General features: G+C 52.0%; 1 protein-coding gene and 2 long non-coding RNA genes across 6 annotated transcripts; 1 reads left to right on the forward strand and 2 right to left on the reverse strand.

Annotated features, from left to right (window-relative positions):
• Positions 1 to 828: 828 nt before the first annotated feature.
• On the reverse strand, positions 829 to 7,092 carry Nrsn2 (neurensin 2). 4 transcript variants are annotated; one of them, XM_078051571.1, is made up of 4 exons: positions 6,976 to 7,041; positions 5,670 to 5,757; positions 4,187 to 4,381; positions 829 to 2,362 (listed from the first exon to the last, which is right to left on the reverse strand). In XM_078051571.1, the coding sequence occupies exons 3-4, from the start codon at positions 4,373 to 4,375 to the stop codon at positions 1,937 to 1,939; spliced, it is 615 nt and encodes a 204-aa protein (XP_077907697.1). In that variant the 5' UTR covers positions 4,376 to 4,381; positions 5,670 to 5,757; positions 6,976 to 7,041; the 3' UTR covers positions 829 to 1,936. The 4 variants fall into 4 exon arrangements, with proteins under 4 accessions (XP_077907697.1, XP_005320627.2, XP_021578911.3 ...); XM_005320570.5 differs by lacking the exon at positions 5,670 to 5,757 and having other exon boundaries at positions 6,976 to 7,092; XM_021723236.3 differs by lacking the exon at positions 5,670 to 5,757 and having other exon boundaries at positions 4,187 to 4,403; positions 6,976 to 7,066.
• A 4,217-nt stretch (positions 7,093 to 11,309) lies between these two features.
• Positions 11,310 to 13,761, reverse strand: LOC120886766 (uncharacterized). Its single transcript, XR_005729869.2, has 2 exons — positions 12,323 to 13,761; positions 11,310 to 11,446 (listed from the first exon to the last, which is right to left on the reverse strand). It is a non-coding gene; the product is annotated as an uncharacterized LOC120886766 (long non-coding RNA).
• A 22-nt stretch (positions 13,762 to 13,783) lies between these two features.
• Positions 13,784 to 16,758, forward strand: LOC144378091 (uncharacterized). The gene is made up of 2 exons (XR_013439621.1): positions 13,784 to 13,966; positions 15,646 to 16,758. It is a non-coding gene; the product is annotated as an uncharacterized LOC144378091 (long non-coding RNA).
• Positions 16,759 to 19,128: the final 2,370 nt, after the last annotated feature.

Here is a 19,128-nt window from a genome sequence, read left to right on the forward strand (position 1 = left end):
GGGGGCTTTGGTTCAGGGTGTGAGGAAGCAAAGGAAGACTGGGGAGGGGGAGGGTTGGCTGGAGCTGCGACTGGGCAGGGGGCCCTGTTGGCGGAGGGAGGGGTGAAGGCTGGTTGGGGAGACTGAGCTGGAATTCAGCCTCCAGGTGGATGGGGTTTGGGAACACGGGCCTGGAATTTAGGAGCCCAGTTTGGGAACAACAGGTCACTGTCACCTGTTGTTGCCAGGGTTAAGTGATTCAGGCCTGGAGAGCGCTGACAACAGGGCCTGGGCCCTGGGCAGGGCCTCCCCTCAGTGGGTCTTACAGCCTCGGAGATGACCCTCCTTGGGCTCCAGCTCCCCCTCCACAGAGTGCTGTGCTGCCAGGCGGCAGGTGCCCAGGGCCCCTCCCCAGCATCCCCCTCGGGGAGCCAAATGTCCCTCCTCCTCAGGGCTGGGAGCTCTACTGTCCAGGGATGGGCCAGGGCTAGCTTCGTTATTGAGGGTGGGGGTGTGGGGGGTGCTGGGGATTGAACGGGAGACTCTGGGCCACTGAGCTACACCCCAGCCCTAAGCTGCTGAACTTCGTCCTCCTGCCTCAGCCTCCGGAGTCGCCGAAGTTCCAGCCCAGCATTGAAATCTCCCTTGGGAAGGCCTGGGAGGACAATTTCATCCCTCTGACCACTGGTGACTGTACCTGGAAAAGGAAGAAAACGACCCCTTTCTCCAAGGTGATCCTGAGGAGCAAGAGAAGCCGTGGACTTGAGCTCCCGCACACAGTAGGCGCTCCTAACAGTGCTCCTTCCCTGCTCCCCCACGACCCGGTGATCCCGGAGAAAAGAGGCGAAGTCAGTGTCCATCCCAGCTGTTTATTGAAGGGGAAGGTGAGATGGAAGGGGTGCAGGACCGGGCGGAGGCCGGGGACCCTCCCCAGAAGCCTAGGAGACTAGGGGCGGAGGACGTCCTCCAGCGGTCTCGGCGCTCCCCCTAGTGGCAGAGAAAGGAGATGACGCCTCTGGCTGAGGATCCTGTAGGAGGGAGGGGCTGTGCCTCCAGGAGGGACATTTGCGATCAGGGTCAAGGTCAGGCCGACAGCCAGTAGGCATTGGGGTCTGGGGGGCGGACTTTGAGGGGCATTTAAATCCATGTCCAAAGTAATTTCGGAGCCATCTAGAACCATCAGGCCGCTGGCTAGTCGCTCTGGGCCAAACCTGTCCACCATCCTGGGAATCCCCTGGGAACCAGGAAGGTGTGAGACTCTGCTCCAGCTGCAGAACCACAGCTGGCCCACAGCTGGCCCGAGAGAAGTCTGAAAAGGCTGGTTCTGCTCGACAGACCACCTCTCTGCCTCCCGCAGCCACCTCTCCTGTGAAGTGGGGGTGGACTGTGGGGCTCTGATGCCAACATGTGGGTGAAGGCAAGGTGTGAGAGGTGTGCCTTCACCTCATTCTGGAAGGTAAGTCCAAGCCAGCGACCTGGACGCCTTCTGAAGCATCCTGGCCAGGAGGACGCCCCTCCCCGTCCCCTGGCCTTAGTCTGGGGAGGGCAGTGCTCACACCCTGGGGGGAATGGGACTGTCTCAGAACTCTAGAATCTGGCCCAGACCCATCCAGGTCCAGAGGCAAGTGTTGATGGCCTGAAAGTGGCTAGCCCCGGCCACCGAGAGGAAAGAGCGGGGACGGGATGAGGGCAAGGTTCTCTGCCCCTGAGGGGTCTTGGGAAGGAGGGGTGGGGGTCGTCTGGGAGGTCTGAGAAGGGGTGGCATCTGGATGAGTTAGTTGGGACCCGTCTCCTGGGGAAGGAGTGAGGGATCTGGGCTCCAGGTGACCTGGAGCCAGGCCTTCTGGGGGCTTGGACAGAGGGGCCCTGCTGAAGGGAGACGCTGGGGGCCTGGGAAGGCGAGGTGCACTGGGGAGTTTGAAGGGTCTGCTCCTCCCGGAGCTTCCCCGCGGGCAGCTCAAGAGTCCCGCTTGGGCTGGATGGTCTGCACAGAAGACTGCCCAAAGGGGCTGGTGGGGGTCGAGAACCACGACTGACCGCTGGCATCACGGAAGATGGGGGACAGCCGGGGCTCTGGCTCGTCCCTGAAGACTTCCACGTGGTGGTCAGCTTCGGTGTCCAAGGGCTCTGCCTTGGTGTCCTGGCTCAGCCAACCCGTCATGGCCCAGAAGAGGCAGATGGCCAGCAGGACCCCAGCCGCCACACACAGTGCTGTGCCGGCCAGGCGGCAGGTGCCCAGGGCCTGGTTGTAGTCTGCTGCCCGCTGATCCAACGATGGGAACTTACCATCGCTGATGCTCTCCAGCTTGGGGGGCACTGCGTAGCCAGTGGTCAGGGCCGCCACCCCCAGCAGCAGGAGCAGAGTCCCTGAGGACAGGCTGATCTGGAGAGGCAGACAGACCAGGAGACAGTCAGGGTCCCCAGGGGCCAGCAGCCGGAGGATCGCCTTGGCTCCCCTGGATTTAATAGTGATTCCATGATCCAACCTCAAGAGTCTGGATCACAGAACATACCTGCTGGGCTCTGACGGACAGGAGCAGCTCCGTTTGGAATCTTGGGGCCCCAGATCAATCGCCTTCCCAACTCCCAGCTAGCAGTGATTTTCTCTGACCAACCCTGAGTCCCCTCCATCATTATTCAGGTCCCCTTTTATCCCCTTGTCCTTTCTGCCCTGTCTCTCTGTTAGGTTCACACCTATGCATCCTCAGACCTCATCTAAAACCTCCCTTACTCAGAGAGACTGGAAATTAAACCCAGGGGTGTTTTGCTAAATTAAATCCCCAGCCCTTTTTTTATTTTTTATTTTGAGACAGGGTCTCACTAAGTTGCAGAGGCTGGCTTCAAATTTGTGATCCTCCTGCCTCAGCCTCCAAAGTCTCTGGAATTACACACACTTATCACCATGGCTGGCCAGTTCTTTGATATTTTTCATAAGGTTTTGTAGTTTTCCTCATATCATGCATACTTTGTCATATTTACACCTATATTCCTATTTCTCCCCACTCCCCATACTAACGTAAATGGTAATCTTTTTTGAACCCAAGAGCATTCAACCACTGAGTGACAGCCCTAGCCTTTTTTTTTTTTTTTTTTGTGAGACAGGGTATTGGCTAAGTGGCCCAGCCTGGCTTCAAACTTGCGATCCTCCTGCCTCAGCCTCCAGAGTCTCTGGGATTATTGGTGTGCACCACTACACCTGACAGTGATGCTTTGTTGTTGTTGTTGTTGTTACCATGGATTGAACCCAGGGACACTCAACCATTGAGCCACATCCTCAGTCCCATGTGCCCCCCCCCCCGGGCTTTTAAAAAATATTTATTTTTTAGTTTTAGGTTGACAAAGGCCTTTGTTTTATTTTTATGTGTTCTGAGATGGAACCCAGTGCCTCATGCATGCTAGGTAAGGGCTCTACCACTGAGCCACAACCCCAGCCCCCTTTTTATATTTTATTTAGAGATAGGATCTCTCTAAGTTGCTTAGGACCTCACTAAATTGCTGAGGCTGACCTTGAACTTTCCATCCTCGTGCCTCCGCCTCCTGAGCCTCTGGGATGACAGGCATGGCCACCATGCCCAGCTGCATTTTTAACTTCTGGCTGGTTTCACTGTTTCTTTTTATGAAGGAAATACAGAGGAGACTCTGACTTTCCTTAAAGGTCTGAGGCCAGCACAACAGTAGTTATTGGGGGGACATGTGGAGAAAGCGAAAAACTCATGGGCTATAGAGAGGGACACCACCGGGAGCCCAGAGACTAAGAGAAAATGCAAAACCCTCCACGTGACTGATGGTCTGAACTCCCACATCAGACTTTGTCCAGAGGCACCCAACCTCCGATGTCTTCTACAAAATGAGCAATGAACAAACTTTACTGTTCACACCTGAGGTCCCCCCTCCCAGTAAGGGGACTGAACTCAGGGGCACTCTATCACTGAGCTACATCCCAGCTCTTTTTGTTTTTTGTGACAGGGTAGTGCTAAGTTGCCCAGGCTGGCCTGAAACATGCGATCCTCCTGCCTCAGTGTCCAGAGTCGCCGGGGATAGAGGCGTGGCCCCCTGCGCCTGGCTATCACTTGGGTTTCCTGATGCTTGAATGTGCAAGACCCTAATTACTCCACTGTTCCTCTGACTTCTGTTCTCTGACCCTCAAGTCCATCCCACCTCCCCCACGTAGCCACAGGAATCACAGGAGTTGCTCCTGTTCCCTTACCTTCCAGCACAAGGAGGGCCAGGGTCGGCGGGGACACAGGACAGGTGGTCCTTCGGGGTCATCACTGAGGGCAGTACCTGCACAGTCCTCATAGAAGAGGTGCAGGTAGGAGCGCACCCCATACCACTTGCTTTCCTCCACACCGGTGCCATGGCCACAGGTGCAGGGACCACCGCAGCTCAGCATCATGGATCCCTGTGGGGCAGGCAAGGGGCAGCTGACAGAGACAGGGTCAGTGGGAGCTGCCATGGTGACCCTCCTACTCTGCAACCTTGTATCCCACACACTTCTCCCGCTTTTTTTTTTTTTTTTTTTTGTACTGGAGATGGGACCCAGGGGCCCTTTACCACTGAGCTACATGCCCCACCCTTTTTATTTTTTTATCTTGAGCCAAGCTCTCACTAAGTTACCCTGGCTGGGCTTGAACTTGGGATCCTCCTGCCTCAGCCTCCTGAGTAGCTGGGCTCAGCCATCCTCCCGCTCTCCACACCTCACCTCTAGCATGGCCCGGCCTTCTGGAATCCTAGCTTGTGTTTCCCTAAATATCTATGAAGGAACCAATGACAGAAGCGCTTAGCCTGGGGCCCTGCAAGTGCAGGTGTCCATCCATGTGCCCAATTACTTGGAATCCAACCCCAGACTCACCACTACCTCACTGTGTGACCTTAGACAAGTGCTTTAACCTCTCTGAGCCTTGGGTTCCTCATTTGTAAAATAGGGCTAACAATGATACCTGTTTCACTTAGTTATTGTGGTCTGGTGCTGTAAAAGGGAGCCGTTATGATTATGACTAGGATTTCTTTGTTATTACGTCCATCCTGAACTTCTGGGGCTCAGTGTCTGCAGTGAGAGATCCTTATTCCCCCCTCTTCCAAATCTCATCCCCTCTTCTGGGCCCCTGGGAGGGGCAACTGTCATGGCCAACACTTGTCCAGTGGGGCCCAAGTCTCCAAGCTACAAGTTTTCTCCCAGGGCTGCCTCTACACAGCCTCCAACTTCTGCGGAGTTTCGGCTTCACAGGAGGTGGAACTTGGGGGCCCTCAGGATTAGGGGCTTTTAGGATTAGGGGCTGCTGATTTCCAGAAAACTCTATTTAAGAACCCTTTTTTCACAGAAGGGAACACAGGTGTCAGGAGGGGAAGGTGCCCTAGGCTGGTTGCGGGGGAATTGAACCCAGGGCCTCCTGGAAGTTGTCCCCGTGTGCGCACAGGTAAGGCTAAAACTGCCCTCCCACCCACCAGGGTCTTCAGAGCAGCTTCAAACCAAAGACGGGTAGACCAGTCCAGGGCCCCCTCACTTCCAATCAGATGTGACCCTCCAGTCCCTGCGTGGAGACTCACCAGCACTTTCATATCACACACAGCACAGAGAAATCTGCACACGCACAAACCACCAGGACACCACACCGAGGCCCAGACGGGCACAGAGACGACCACACAGACGCACGTGGACACACACGTTATGGACACACGCAGACACACACACAGGGGCGCTTCCTCGGGACCCCGCGGAGCCACACAGAGCGAGGGTTTGCGGCCAAGATTGCCTGTCCATAGATCGCGGCTGTCAAACTTCCTCAGTTACAATTCAGGTGAAGAAAGAGGGGAAAAAGGGGAAAAAAAATAAAGTAACAGAGAATGAGAAATGGCAGAGACCCAAAGCCGAAAAGCAACAGAAGAAGGAAAGGGCGAGAAGTCTGGATGGAAAGCAGGGATCCGGCGAGGGGGCGGGGCTCGGCGAGGGCGTGGCCATCAGGGGGACCGCCCCCGCCAGGGAGGCCGGAGTGGGGAGGTGAATGGGGCCCCGGGGCAGTTAGGGCCTCAGAACAGGGACCTTTAATTAAAGACCCCAGGTGACGCCGCAGGGAGGGGATCGAGGAATGCGGGCCTGGGTTAGCGCCTCCCTTTAATGCACCGCTCCCCCCGCCCCCAAATCTATAGGATCACTCAGTCCCGTAGACACTAGAGAAGGAAGGTGACCTTGACGGTGCCTCCCCCTCCGCCTGGTCCCTCCCCCTCCCATTTTAGGCTTGCGAGGAGGAGGTCTAGCTGGAGAGGGAGGGCTGGGAGGGAAAGGAGGCTGAGGATCCTCCGGGGTTGCCATGGGAACCGCTAGGGAGGTGTCCCCAGCCAGCAGCGGGGAAGAACTGGTGGGAACGCCGCGGGAAGAGGAGGGGGCTGCGTTGGCCGAGGGCGGGGGTGGGGAGACTGCGGAGGAGGCGGCGAGGGAAGGGAAACGTACACGGAGGTGACAAGTCTGAGGGCCTGAAGATGGATGGAATCTGTCGCATCTTGACGGCCCTATTCAGTTCCCCTTCCCAGACCCCCCAGACCCGCCCACTCCAGCACCCTACACTGCCCCGGCGGTTATCAGGGGCACCCTCCTGGAGGGGTGGCTGGGGAAATCAGCCCCCCCCCCAGCATCGCTCTTTCGGACTCGACCACCCTTCCCCTGGGTGAAATTAGCTGCGTCCTTTCCCTTAGAGGGAAACTGAGGCAGAATGGAGTAGGAATGGGTTTTTGGAGGGAGGTTGGGGGGCAATCTTGGCCATTGAAGCCTCCGCCCAGCCACCGACCCTGGGGTGTGGGGGCGTGATGGAGCTCCTGCTGTCTGCCCCCTGATACTTCCCTGGGACCCCCACCTCCCGAAGCTCAAGACCAGGGCGCAGATGTCGGTCCTACCCAGCCAGATGCGGCCGGGCTGAGGATGCGGGTAGAGGGAGAGGTTCTCTGGAACCCGGGAGACGGCCGGATAGGGGTCGGTGCTAGTGGAGCAGGGGCTGAGCTCACCTATCCACCAGCAGTCTCCGCCGAGCCAACAGGAGCTGGAGACAAGCAGAGCCAAAGCGGGTCTGGTCCGCGCGTGCGCCGCCGCAGTCCGGGGCTGGGGGCGGGGGGCGGGGGGGGCGGTACGGGGGCAGAAAGAGGAGGGGGGGCGCCGGCCCGCCCTAGGGGCTGGGTCTGCAGATTGCGGCTGCTGGAAGCTCCCCGAAGCCCTGAACCCTTCCCAGTTCCCTTCTCCCTCAGACCCCAGGCTCCTTCTGCAGAGCCCACCGCCTGCCTGGACCTCGGCCCCTCCTGCGGTCCCTCGGACTCCTCATCTGAGCTCCCATCACTCCTCAGCTGCCCACTCCTCTCAGTGAAGACCCATCACGGAGTCTCCATCTCTTCAGTGCCTCCTCTGGGTCCCCACCGGAGTGGAGAACCCTGCATCTCCTGGCTGACCCCACTTCCTTCGCCCCCTCCCATCTCGCGCGCTCCCTCCTTGAGCCCCGCCTCTCTCCCTGGGCACCTCCCTCCCAGGGGCACCGGAGTCCCCGCTCTCAGGAGTCCTCACCTCTCGTGGAATCCCGTGGTTTCCTTCCATTCTCCCCAACCCGCCCCCGCTCCTGGGAATCGAACCGGGGGTACCCTACCTCCGCTCTGCATACACTCCCATCCTATTTCCTTTTTTCTTATTTATTTATTTATTTATTGGTACAGGGGATTGAACTCAGGGACGCATAACCCCTAAAGCCACATCCCCAGCCTTTTTTACTTTTTGCTTTGAGGCAGGTTCTCCCTAAGTCGCCCAGGCTGGTCTTGAAGTTGCGTTTTTCTCCCCCAGCCTTGGAGTCGCTGGGATTACAGACAGTGCCCCTGTGCTTGGCCTCTGTTCCTCTTTGAGTCTCCACCCCCCCCCCACCACACACCCCCCCCCCCCCCCCCCCCCCCCCCCCCCCCCCCGGCTAAGGATCAGTCCCTCTGACTTGGATGGAGCTGGAGCTCCATCCCGCCTAGAGGAGCTAGAGGTGGGGAGGAGGTGTTTGGAGAGAGGCCACTCGCCCTTTCCCCTCCGGAAGGAGCCAGTAAGGGCAGGGAGCCCCGCCCTCTCTCCCAACCAGACTTGGTTCTGCCCTGGGCAGTGTGTGCCAGCTGCCACCTCCCAGACAGCTGCATCAACTTCAGGCCTTGTTATGTGCTCAAGCATTTGCTGTGTGGTCTTGGGAAAGTCCCACATTTGGTGTGTGGTCTTGGGACAGTCATGGTACCTGCCTGAACTTCATCAGGCACCATTGCAGGAACATGCCTAGATGTCCGTGAGCATGCATTGTCTCTCTGTGTGCCTGAGGACAGGGGAACGGCAATGAATGAGCCCTTCAAGGGTAGGACCACATCTTTCTTGTTCACTACAGTATCTCTGAGCCTCCCATAGTGCTTGGCATGGAATAGACAGCTCAATAAATATTTACTGAACACAAACTAATAATAGTCGCAACATTTGATGTTCATTATGTGTTTAAAAGCTTTGTACTGAAGGACTTACTCATTGTGTGTGTGTGTGTGTGTGTGTGTGTGTGTGTGTGTGTGCGCGCACTCTGGACTGTAGATGCAGGCAGAAGTGAGACTGTGGGTTTCAAGCCCTGGAGGGAAAAAATTTGGACTACAATCTGAGGATACTGTAGAGCCATGGAAGGTTGTCAAGAGAGTGGAATGTGGGCTGAGGCTGAGGCTCAGTGGTAGAGCGCTTGCCTAGCATGTGGGAGGCCCTGGGTTTGATCCTCAGCACCACATAAAAATAAACAAATAAAATAAAGGTATTGTGTCCATCTACAACTAAAAAAATATTAACAAAAAAAAAAAAAGAGGAAATGTGACCTGATCAGGGGGTAAAATGAACTGCAGGGAAACAAAAGGAAGGGACCTCGGTCAGACCCAGGCACCCCTCTGCTATGGACTGAAGTCCTAATATGGTGACATTTGGAAGTGGGCTCTTTGAGAGTCATTGGAGCCCCTGCTGACCGAGCCTGCTTCTCCCTCTGCTCCCTGACTCCCTGCTACCCGCAGAAGAGGGCTGTCTGCCAATCAGGAGGCAGGCCCTCACCTGGCAGCAGGTGAATCTGCTGGCACCTTCATCTTGGACTTCGCAGCCAGACAAACTGGGAAATGGATTTTTGTTGCTTAAGTCGCCCCTAATATAGTGGCGGGAGCAAACGGCTCTGTTCTGGTTACAAGACGGTGAACAGATCACACCAGAGGCTACCATTCCATCATCTTTCACGGTTTTTGTGGGTCAGGAGTGTGAGGAGGGTTCATCTGGGTGGTTCAGCTTTGGGGTCGCTTTTGTGGTAAGAGCTGGAGCAGCCAGCAGCTGGAGCATCTGGGGGTGGCCTAGCATCTCTCTCTCTTTTCTTTTACAGTGGGGGGAGGCCTCTCCAGGAGGTCTCCCTGCAGGAGCTGATTTGGTTTCTGCACAGCATGGTGGCCTCAGGCAGTGAAACTTCTCCCACCCTGGTTCAGGGCTCCAGTGAGCCAGGCCACATTGCCCTTGTGACCCAGCTTCAGCAGTCACCATGGAATGGAGCCTGGTCTATGGTGGTCTGTCATTTGAGCCGTCACTAAGGTTGGGCCAGATTCAAAGGGAAGGGACATAGACTTATTACTCAATGGGAGACATTTTGGACCTGTTTAAAAAGGGTCATATCATTTGAAGAGATCAGGAGAGGCGGAGAGCCAGAGAAGCATCCAGAGAGCCGCAGAGGGTGGGGGGAGCAGCATCTGAAAGGGTGGGGCGCCCTGTGTCACAGAAACCAAGGAGACACTTCCAAGGAAGGCCTGCTCAGCCTGCCAAGTGCGGTAGAGGCGCGGAGGAGGACAAGAGGACTTAGATTTGGCACCAAGATCAGTGGGGATCAGGAGGGTGTAGGGTGTGGAGGGGAGGCAGCCAGACTGCAGTCAGTGGTTTGGGAGGTGAGGGGACAGGAAAGCCAGGAGCTGGGAGCTGTTTTGTGGAGTAGTTTGGGAAAATGTGTGGGGAGGACCTGAGGCAGCCAGTGGTTATCAGAGAAGGGTGAATGAGGTTCTGGAGGAGATGGGAAGAAACGAGGTCGACCGTGCAGGCAAATGGGCCAACCTGGAGCTAAAGCAGGGATCCCCCTGTCCTCTGAGGCCCTGGAAGGAGGGAGGTGGTCGTTGGCAAGAGATGCAGCTCAGTGATTTTGAGCTGAACTCGGGCGTCAACAGATCCAGGTTTGAATCTTGATTCGGCCACTTGCTGCTGACGTGACTCGGCCACTCTGAGACTCTGTTTCCCTGACTGTAACAGAGATTATGTAAGTATCGGCCTCTCAAAGAGGCCGGAAGAGTGAAATGAGATGTGCATAGAGTGAGACGCTCGAAGCACTCGGAGCAGAGTGGGAACTCCTGGAATGTTGTTATTACCACAGCAGGTTCACGGGTGAGTAGGCAGGAAGGTGAAGGAGGTGACACCTGGTGAATTGTCTGCTGAATGAAACAAGACACCGTCCATTAGGAAACAGGAGGGCCAGGCTCAGGGCTGCACCCTTTAATCCCAGAGGCTGGGGAGGCTGGATCAAAGGCAGCCTCAGCAGTTTAGCAAGACCTTGTCTCAAAATAAAAGGGACTCAGCAGCTCAGTAGTTGAGCACCCCTGGGTTGAATCCATGGTACAAAAAAGAAAAAGAAAGAAAGAAGAAGTTTCTAGTTCAGCTGGAGACTTGAAGAGGGTGGTAAAGCAGATCCAAAAGTCCTGGCTGGATGCTACTCAGGATGCAGGAGGATCAAGTGAGTCCAGGGCTCCAGGTCAGTCTGGGCAACACAGTGAGACCCTGCCTCAAACAACCAAGTTCACATTTGATATGACTCTATTTACAAGAAATATCCAGAGTTGGAAAATCTACGGTCAGAACCCATCAGCGGTTGTCAGGGGCTGTGGGGAAGGAAGGAGGGATTCCTATACAAGAAGTTTCCTTTTGGAGTAATGAAAATATTTTGGAACTAGATAGTGGTGATGGTTATATAGTATTGTGAATGTACTAAAAGTCATGAATGGCACATTTTATATTATGTGCGTTTTACTAAAGTTTTCAAAAAAGGAAGTGAAGAGTCGGAACAACCAACAATAATACGATAGGCTGGGGTTGTGGCTCAGTGGTAGAGTGCTCTCCTAGCATGCGTGAGGCACTGAGTTCAATCCTCAGCACCACATAAATGTAAAATAAAGATACTGTGTCCACCTAAAACTAAAAAAAAAAAAAATACATATAAAAAATAATAATCTGATGATGGCAGTGACTTGTTAAGTCAGTTTTCTGTTACTGTGACAAAATACCTGAGATAAACAACTTGAAAAGAGAAAATGTTTATTTTGGCTCAGAGCTTCAAAGGTTTCAGTTCATGGTGGCTTGGCCCAGTTGCTTGTGGGCCTGTGGTAAGCAGAGCATCATGGCAGAAACGTGTGGTAGAGGAAAGCTGATCACCTACTGGCAGCCAGAAATTAGAGAGAGAGAGAGAGGGGGGGGGGGGGGAGAGAGAGAGAGGGAATTTATAACAGAGTCCCTTCCCCCAAGCCCATTAAGCTATGAAGTCATAAATGGATTAATCTATTAATAATGATGTTCCTAAGGTTAGAGCCATCATGACCCAGCCACCTCCCAAAGTCTGCACCTCTAAAAACTGTTGCCCGGGGGAACCAAACCTTCAATATATGAGCTTTTGGGAGACATTTAAGACCCAAATCATAACAGCAATGGAATCTTGTGTTTATGTTTTTGTCTTTGTGTTTGTGTGTGCGATGCTGGAGATTGAAACTCAGGGCCTTGCACAATGAGCTACACTCCTAGCCTTTTTAATCTTCTATTTTTGAGATGGGGTCTCACTAAGTTGCCCCAGCTGGCCTCCAATTTATGATCCTCCTACCTCAGCCTTCCAAGTGGCTGGGATTATAGGCATGTGCCATGATGCCCAGCTCATAGCTAGCTTCCTGCTTTACTCAGATCTCTGCTTGTAGGTCACATTATCAAAGCTTTTTTTAATTTTTTCATTTCCAGTCTGGGGGTGAAAACCAGGCCTCATGCATGCTAGACACATACTATACCACTGAGCCACACCCCAGCCCTCAAAGGTCAATTCAGACACTGTGATGGACATAAACCGCTATCCAAATTTCTATGTTCTCCACATATATCTCCCAACCCTTCACAGTTAGGAAACCCGTGTGGCTTACTGGTCAGAACCGGTAAGCTACAATGCAGGTCATTTCTGGGCCAAAGCATTTATTCCAGTTGTTACTACTACATATCAAACTACTCTAAAACACCTGACTTGAGACTATGACAATCGTTATTTTGTTCACAAACCTGCAACTTGGGCAGGCCTCTGCAGGAAGGCCCCAGACACTCCACCTGGCAGTAGCTGGGTGGCTTCATCTGGGACGTGCCAGATCCTCTTCCAAGATGGCTCAGTCACGCCACTGGCAAGTGGGTGATGGCTGTGGGCTGTGAGCTCAGCCCACACCTCAGTCATCCTCTGCTTGTCTCTAGTTAGATGAACAAAACCTCCAGCGAACGCTTGGACTGGATCAATCAGAACAGAAACAACCAATGTAAATGTCAAAGAGCGACACAATGTCCCCCAGCTGATTTCTTGCTAGAGAGTTTAACCAGAAAGAAACATTATGAACCCCAAATAGCAAATGATTGACATGGGATTTGACTTTCACAAAAGTTTGCCTGGAAACCTAAACTTTTCTTCTTAGAAAAATCCTATATATAGTCAGGAGCTCAACCCTGGGAGTGTCGCCGTCATCTCTTCTTTGAGAGGTGGCCGCGCCGGCTGCCTGCCTCTCGGGTGTGCGTGCCTTTGTTTTGCTGTCCTTTAATACGTCTTTGCTTGGGCCTTGCTTTCAACACTCCGAAAGTTATTTTCAGTGATGCAAGTCAAGAAGCCCACCCAGGCGCAGCGAGGTCCCATTGCCCCCTTGGAAAACCTCCTGGAACTCTTGCCCAGTGAGATTCCTGCCTTTTTTTGGTACCAGGGAATGAACTCAGGGGCACTTAACCCACTGAGCCCCATCCCCAGCCCTATTTTGTATTTTATTTAGAGACAGGGTCTCACTGAGTTGCTTAGTGCCTCACTTTGGCTGAGGCTGGCTTTGAACTCGCGATCCTCCTGCCTCAGCCTCCCAACAACTAGGACTCCAGGTGTGTGCCACCATTCCTGAGGCTTCTACCCTACTCTGTTGGTCACTGAAGCTACATTCAAGAGGAGGAGATGTGCTCCCTACCCTTACGCAGGAAAAAATGTCAAATAATTTGGAAGCCATCTTTTAAAACTTCTACAGTTGTAAACCACCTGGGAGCCTGAGGCAGGAAAATGACTGGTTGGAGGCCAGCCTGAGCAACTTAGTGAGACCCTGTCTCAAAATAAAAAATAAAAGGCCTGGAGATATATAGTTCAGTGTACTGCAATTAAATAAAGAGTGAAACGTCTTCAGCATTTAAGAGCCAGAACATCTCTCACACACACACACACACACACACACACACACACACACACACACGTTCTCTCTCCTCTGGCCATGACCATTGTGGGGGCTACATGTGGACATGGTGGATTAGAAGAGGGAAGGAGACAGGACTGCTGAGTCACCAAGTGGAGGACAGCTGCTCTGGAGGGTCACAGAGTAAGTCTCAGGAAGAAAGAAGTCTTTGTTGTGTTAATCCACTGTTATTTGGGAGTTCCTTTGTTACTATGTCACCTCTGGCCCACCCTGACTGATAGGCCCTGGTACCAGAAGTACACTTATGTAACCAAAATGTGCAGCCCAGACTGCTGCCCGGCGGTGGGCAGAAAGGCTGGAATCTTTGTCAGGCAAAAGCGTTTGATAAAATTTCTACTGCAGTACCTCGGAAAGCAGACCACATGGGCACCTTTGGCTGAGTTCGTCAAAATATTCAGAGGCCTGTAATCCCCGCAGCTCTGGAGACTGAGGCAGGAGGACCGTGAGTTCAAAACAAGCCTCAGCAACTTAGTGAGGCCCTAAGACCCTGTCTCTAAATAAATTACAAAAAGAGGGCTGGGGATGTGGCCCAGGGGTTGAGTGCCCTGAGTTCAATCCCTGGTTTAAAAAAGAAAAGAAAAGAAAAGGGTGGGGGGAGTGAGTCTTAAAATAAAAGTTGGTCTAATACTTCTAGACCTCAAAATAGAAAGGGATGAGCAGCCTGGCGTGGTGGTACCATCTTGTAAATCTCAGGGACCCAGAGGCTGGGGCAGGAGGATGGAAAGTCCAAGGCAGCCTCTGCCACTTAGTGAGACCCTGTCTCAAAATAAAAAGGACTGTGGGGAGGGGGGATGGGTTGTGGTTCAGTGGTGGAGCGTTTGTCTAGCATGTGTGACGTTCGATTCTCAGCCCCACATACGAATAAATGTCCACTGACAACTTAAAAAAAGGACTGGGGACAGAGTTTAGTGGTAGAGCACTTGCCATGTATAAAACCTTGAGTTCAATCACCAGTAACACACACACACACACACACACACACACACACACACACAGAATGACAGAAAAAGCCAGCGTGCAGGCGCAGTGGTGTATACCTGCCATCTCAATCCCAGCCACTAAGAAGGCTGAGGCAGGAGGATCGCAGACTGAGGCCAGCCTCAGCCACTTAGCGATGCCCCATCTCAAAATTAAAAGGGCTGGGGATGTGACTTGATAGTAAAGTACCCTGGGACTAAAAAAAAAAAAAAAAAGAAATAAAAAGGAAAAGAAAAAAAAAAACATGCTGAGCATAGTAAAATCTATCAATTCATTAAAATGCTTCAGGGCAAAGATTAAATTTAAGGGTGTGACCTTCACACCAATTTTTAAAATTTCCTCTCTCTGGGAAAAAAGTACCTCAGGGCTAAAATCAATTAAAGTAAGAGATTGGATTTTAAAAAGGCTTTGAGCGAAAAATACCCTGTAAAACTTCTCACATGGATAAAATGATTCAGGGCCAAGATCCCATTAAAGGTGTGACTTTGCCACCTGTTATTCTTGATTACTGCCATTAGATTGAGAGAGAGAGGTTTAGGGCATGAAAGCAAAGCATTAAAGCAGACCTAAGGACAATGTATTGATCAAGTATAGCTAGTGTGGCAGCTAACCTGCAGTCCCAGCTACTGGGAAGGCTGAGGCAGGAGGACCGCTGGAACCCAAGATTCAAGACAAGCCTGGCCAATGTAGTGAGGCCCTCTCAGAAACAAGGACAGAAATCATTACTGTGGCTGTGGCTTGTGTGGTGCTGCTGGGAATCCAACACAGGCTACCACAGACACTCAGCAGCGCCTGGGTGTGGCTTCAGTACAAGAAAACGATAAGAACCCAAGTTGGTTGTTGTTTTCGGTGGTACTGGGGATTGAACCCATGGCTTCGTTCAGGTGAGTTACGCCCTTGGCTCTTTTTGCTTTGTTTTGTTTTTATTTTGAGTCAGGGTTTTGCTAAGTTGCCAGGCTGGCCTCGAACCTGCAACCCTGCCTCAGCCTCTGAGTAGCCGGGATGACAGGCGTGCAAAACCAGCTCCAGAGGAACGTGTTTTGGAGAGAACTGTTCTGACAAAAAAAAAATCACAAGCGTGAGCTAAAAAGCCTGTGATTATTTGGGTCTTCATAATGATCCTATTCATTTCATATCCAATAGGTTAACTACTATCAAAAGAAAAGAAGCACTGGCGGGGTGTGGAGACCAGAATGGCTGTGAGTCGTCGGTGAGAGTGTAACATGGTACAGATGCTCTGGAAACGGTGATCCCCTGGAAAACTGAAAATAAAATGACCACATGATGCAACAGTTCCATTTCCAAGTACATTCCCAAAAGATTTGAAAGCCATGTACCTTGAAAAGGTATTTGTACAACTGGGTTCTCAGCAGCATTATTCATAGTGGCCAGAAGATGGAAGCGACCCAAGGATCCATGAAGGATAAACAAAATTGGATTGTACATACACTGGAGTATTATTCAGCCTTAAAAAGGAAGGAAATTCTGACCCATGCTGCGACATAGAGAATTCATACAGAATTCATGGAAAAAGCAGAAAGCCAGGGATCGGGATGGGTGGGCAAAGGAGAGTTAGCATCTAATGGGTACAGAGTTTGCAATTTGCAAGATGAAAAAGAGTTCAGGAGGTGGATGGTGCCACTTCTTGCCCAATAATGTGAACGTATTTGCTATTGAACTATATACTTGAAAATGGCTAAGGTGAGCTGGGTGTGGTGGCATGTGCCTGTAATTCTAGAAACTCAGGAGGCTCAGGCAGGAGGATCCCAAGTTTGAGGCCAGCCTCAGCATCTTAGTGAGATTCTCAGCCACTTAATGAGACCCTATTGCAAATTTTAAAAAGAAGGGAGGAAGGAAAGAAAGAGGCCTGGAGGTGTAAAAGCTCAGTGGTAAAGTGGCCCTGGGTTCAATCTCCAGTACCAAAAATAAATAAATAGATAAATTTAAAAAAGGGTTAACATGGGGCTGGGGTTGTGGCTCAGCGGTAGAGCGCTCGCCTAGCATGGGCGAGGCCCTGGGTTCCATCCTCAGTACTACATAAAAATAAATAAACAAAATAAAGATATTGTGTCCAACTACAACTAAAAAATAAATATTATAAAAAACGGTTAACACGGGGAAGGAGGGGATGGAAGGGGAAGTACTGGGGATTGAAGCTGAGCACCCCATATTGCATGCATCTATGAATATGTAGAAATGAATGATGTCTAACTATAATGCACTAACCAAAACATTAAAAATGGTTTAGATGGTGAATTTTTTGCTATACCCATTTTACCACGACTTCAAAGAAATTGGGGCTGGGGTTGTGGCTCAGCAGTAGAGCACTCGCCTAGCATGGGCGAGGCCCTGGGTTTGATCCTCAGCACCACCTAAAAATAAATAAATAAATAAATAAATAAATAAATAAATAAATAAATAAATAAATAAAAAAAAACATATTGTGTCCAATTTCAACTAAAAAAATAAATTTTTAAAAAATTATCAAAATATTTTTCAAAAATGATCCTGGTGTCCCCAGTAGGTAGGGAGTGGATTGAAAAGGCTGTGCCCCTCCCAAGGAGCCAGCGGCCCTCCTGGGCCTATTGTCCTCCAGTGGATTCCACTTTCCCTGCTCTGCAGAGCTGATGGGGGGGAGGGCTTCCCATCTTCCCTCACTGACTTCCAGCTCAGCTCAGCCAATGAGAGGCACCATAGGGGATGGAGAAAGGCAGAACCAGGACTTCTCCCCAACACAGCTCTGGTTTCCTAGCCTATCCTGACTGATATGACCAGCTCTTCATACTGTACCATTGTCACCTCTGTCATGACACCATTGTATTTATTTATCTGTTTATTCACTGTCTTTCCATCCACTAGAGTATAAGCTCCATGAGGCAGGGACTGCATCTGTCTTTTTCAATGATGGATCCCCAGTCCCTAAGATTGGGCACATAGTAGGTGCTCAGTAAAATTTTACTGCAGGAGTAAATAAATTAGTAGCCAAACCAAACATATACAAGAGACAAGAGAAAGCCTAAGGAGCATGTGACAAGTAACAACAGTCTGAAATAAAAGCCAGAAAGGTTTTTCAAGTCATCGGCAAATCTTCCTCTGTCCTCCAACCCAGGCCTCTTTCCATGCTAGGTTTGTAGCCAGGCCTCCATAGAGGCCTTTGGCCTCAGATTTTCTGGAGCAGAACGAGCAGAACTTGACATTTAGTGAAAAGGAAATCCTGAAAGCAGCCGAGGGTGAGAAACTGGGTTGCTAAGAAACCCCCAAGGATGAGGGAGAGGGTTGATCCATTGCTAGGCAACTCAGAAGCAGCTAGACGGGCAGGTTTGCCCACAAACACATTTCTCCCTCCTTTTCACAGATCTGAGAGTGCCAGGGTGGGCTGCTCTTGGAGACTTCTAGTCCAACCACCCACTCGTACAGCTGGGGAAACTGAGGCCTCCAAGGGCAACACGAGGGCTGGGCTGGGGCTGAGTGGCAGAGCACTTGCCTTGCACATGTGAGGCACCGGGTTCGATTCTTAGCACCTAGTATAATAAATAAAAGTATTGTGTCCATCTTCAACTAAAAACAAACGAACAAGAAAGCAACATGATTAGCCCAAGGCCCCTCCAGTTCCTCAGAGAGCAGAGCCAAACGGCTTGACCTGGAGTCTGAGAGCCGAGCCAGAGAAGGAGCCACTGCCAAAGGCCTGGAATCCTCAAGGTCGGGAACTTCAGAGGTACCCTGGGACGCTAGGGAGCCACGGAAAGTTTTCAGCCAGGGTCAAAAAGACCCTCAGGCTGCAGCGTGGACCCAGGACACGATCCAAACACCTTCAAGGCCCTGGTGGCCGGGCTGTCCTGGTCTTCCCTGACTGCGCAGGAGTGTGGGAAGCCTCGTCCCCTCGCCCGCCTTGCCCATGTCCCGGTGACCACTCTTTAATTTTAAACGTGTCAAGTTTAACGACAATGACAAGCCGCCCCAAACTCCCAAGTGGGAACAGCTGCCCTTTCATTACGCTCAGGATTCTGGGGCGGCTTTGACGACAGCAAAGTCCTCAGAGTCACCGTGAGAGGGGACCAGTGGTCGGATGGCAGCTCCAGGTCAGAGCTCCAGGTGGGGCCACAGGGCGGTTGTCAGGCCCCAGCAGGCGACGCTGATGACCCGGAGCCATTCAAAGACTGGAGCCCAGGCGGGACAGGGTCCAACTCATCCTTAGCCAGACCCCACGGGCGGCCCTGGGAAACAAGACACTGGCACAAGGACAGGCGAGGGGCCAAGGAGGAGGCTGGTGCAGGACGCCAGGCCAGGGCTGGACGGGGAGGACTTGGAAGGACTCAGAGGTGGGAGGGCTCCGGCCACATTTTTTTAAAAATATTTTTTTAGTTGTAGATGGATATGAGACCTTTATCATTTATTGATTGATTTATTTAATGTGGTGCTGAGGATCGAACCCAGTGCCTCACATTTGAGGCAAGCGTTCTGCCACTGAGCCACATTTTGACAGATCTAGGGGATATGAAGCTCTGGGGGAAAGAGGAGTCGACAGCGCAAAGGCTGGCCTTGTAGTTCACGCTGGACCTGGAGACCAAGGCGGGAGAGGCCCGGGGTCCCTGTGGAAACGAGCATTTTTAAACGTGTGGAGTTTGG

Source organism: Ictidomys tridecemlineatus, chromosome 5 (assembly GCF_052094955.1).
Source record: "Ictidomys tridecemlineatus isolate mIctTri1 chromosome 5, mIctTri1.hap1, whole genome shotgun sequence".
In the NCBI taxonomy this organism is placed as follows: domain Eukaryota; kingdom Metazoa; phylum Chordata; class Mammalia; order Rodentia; family Sciuridae; genus Ictidomys; species Ictidomys tridecemlineatus.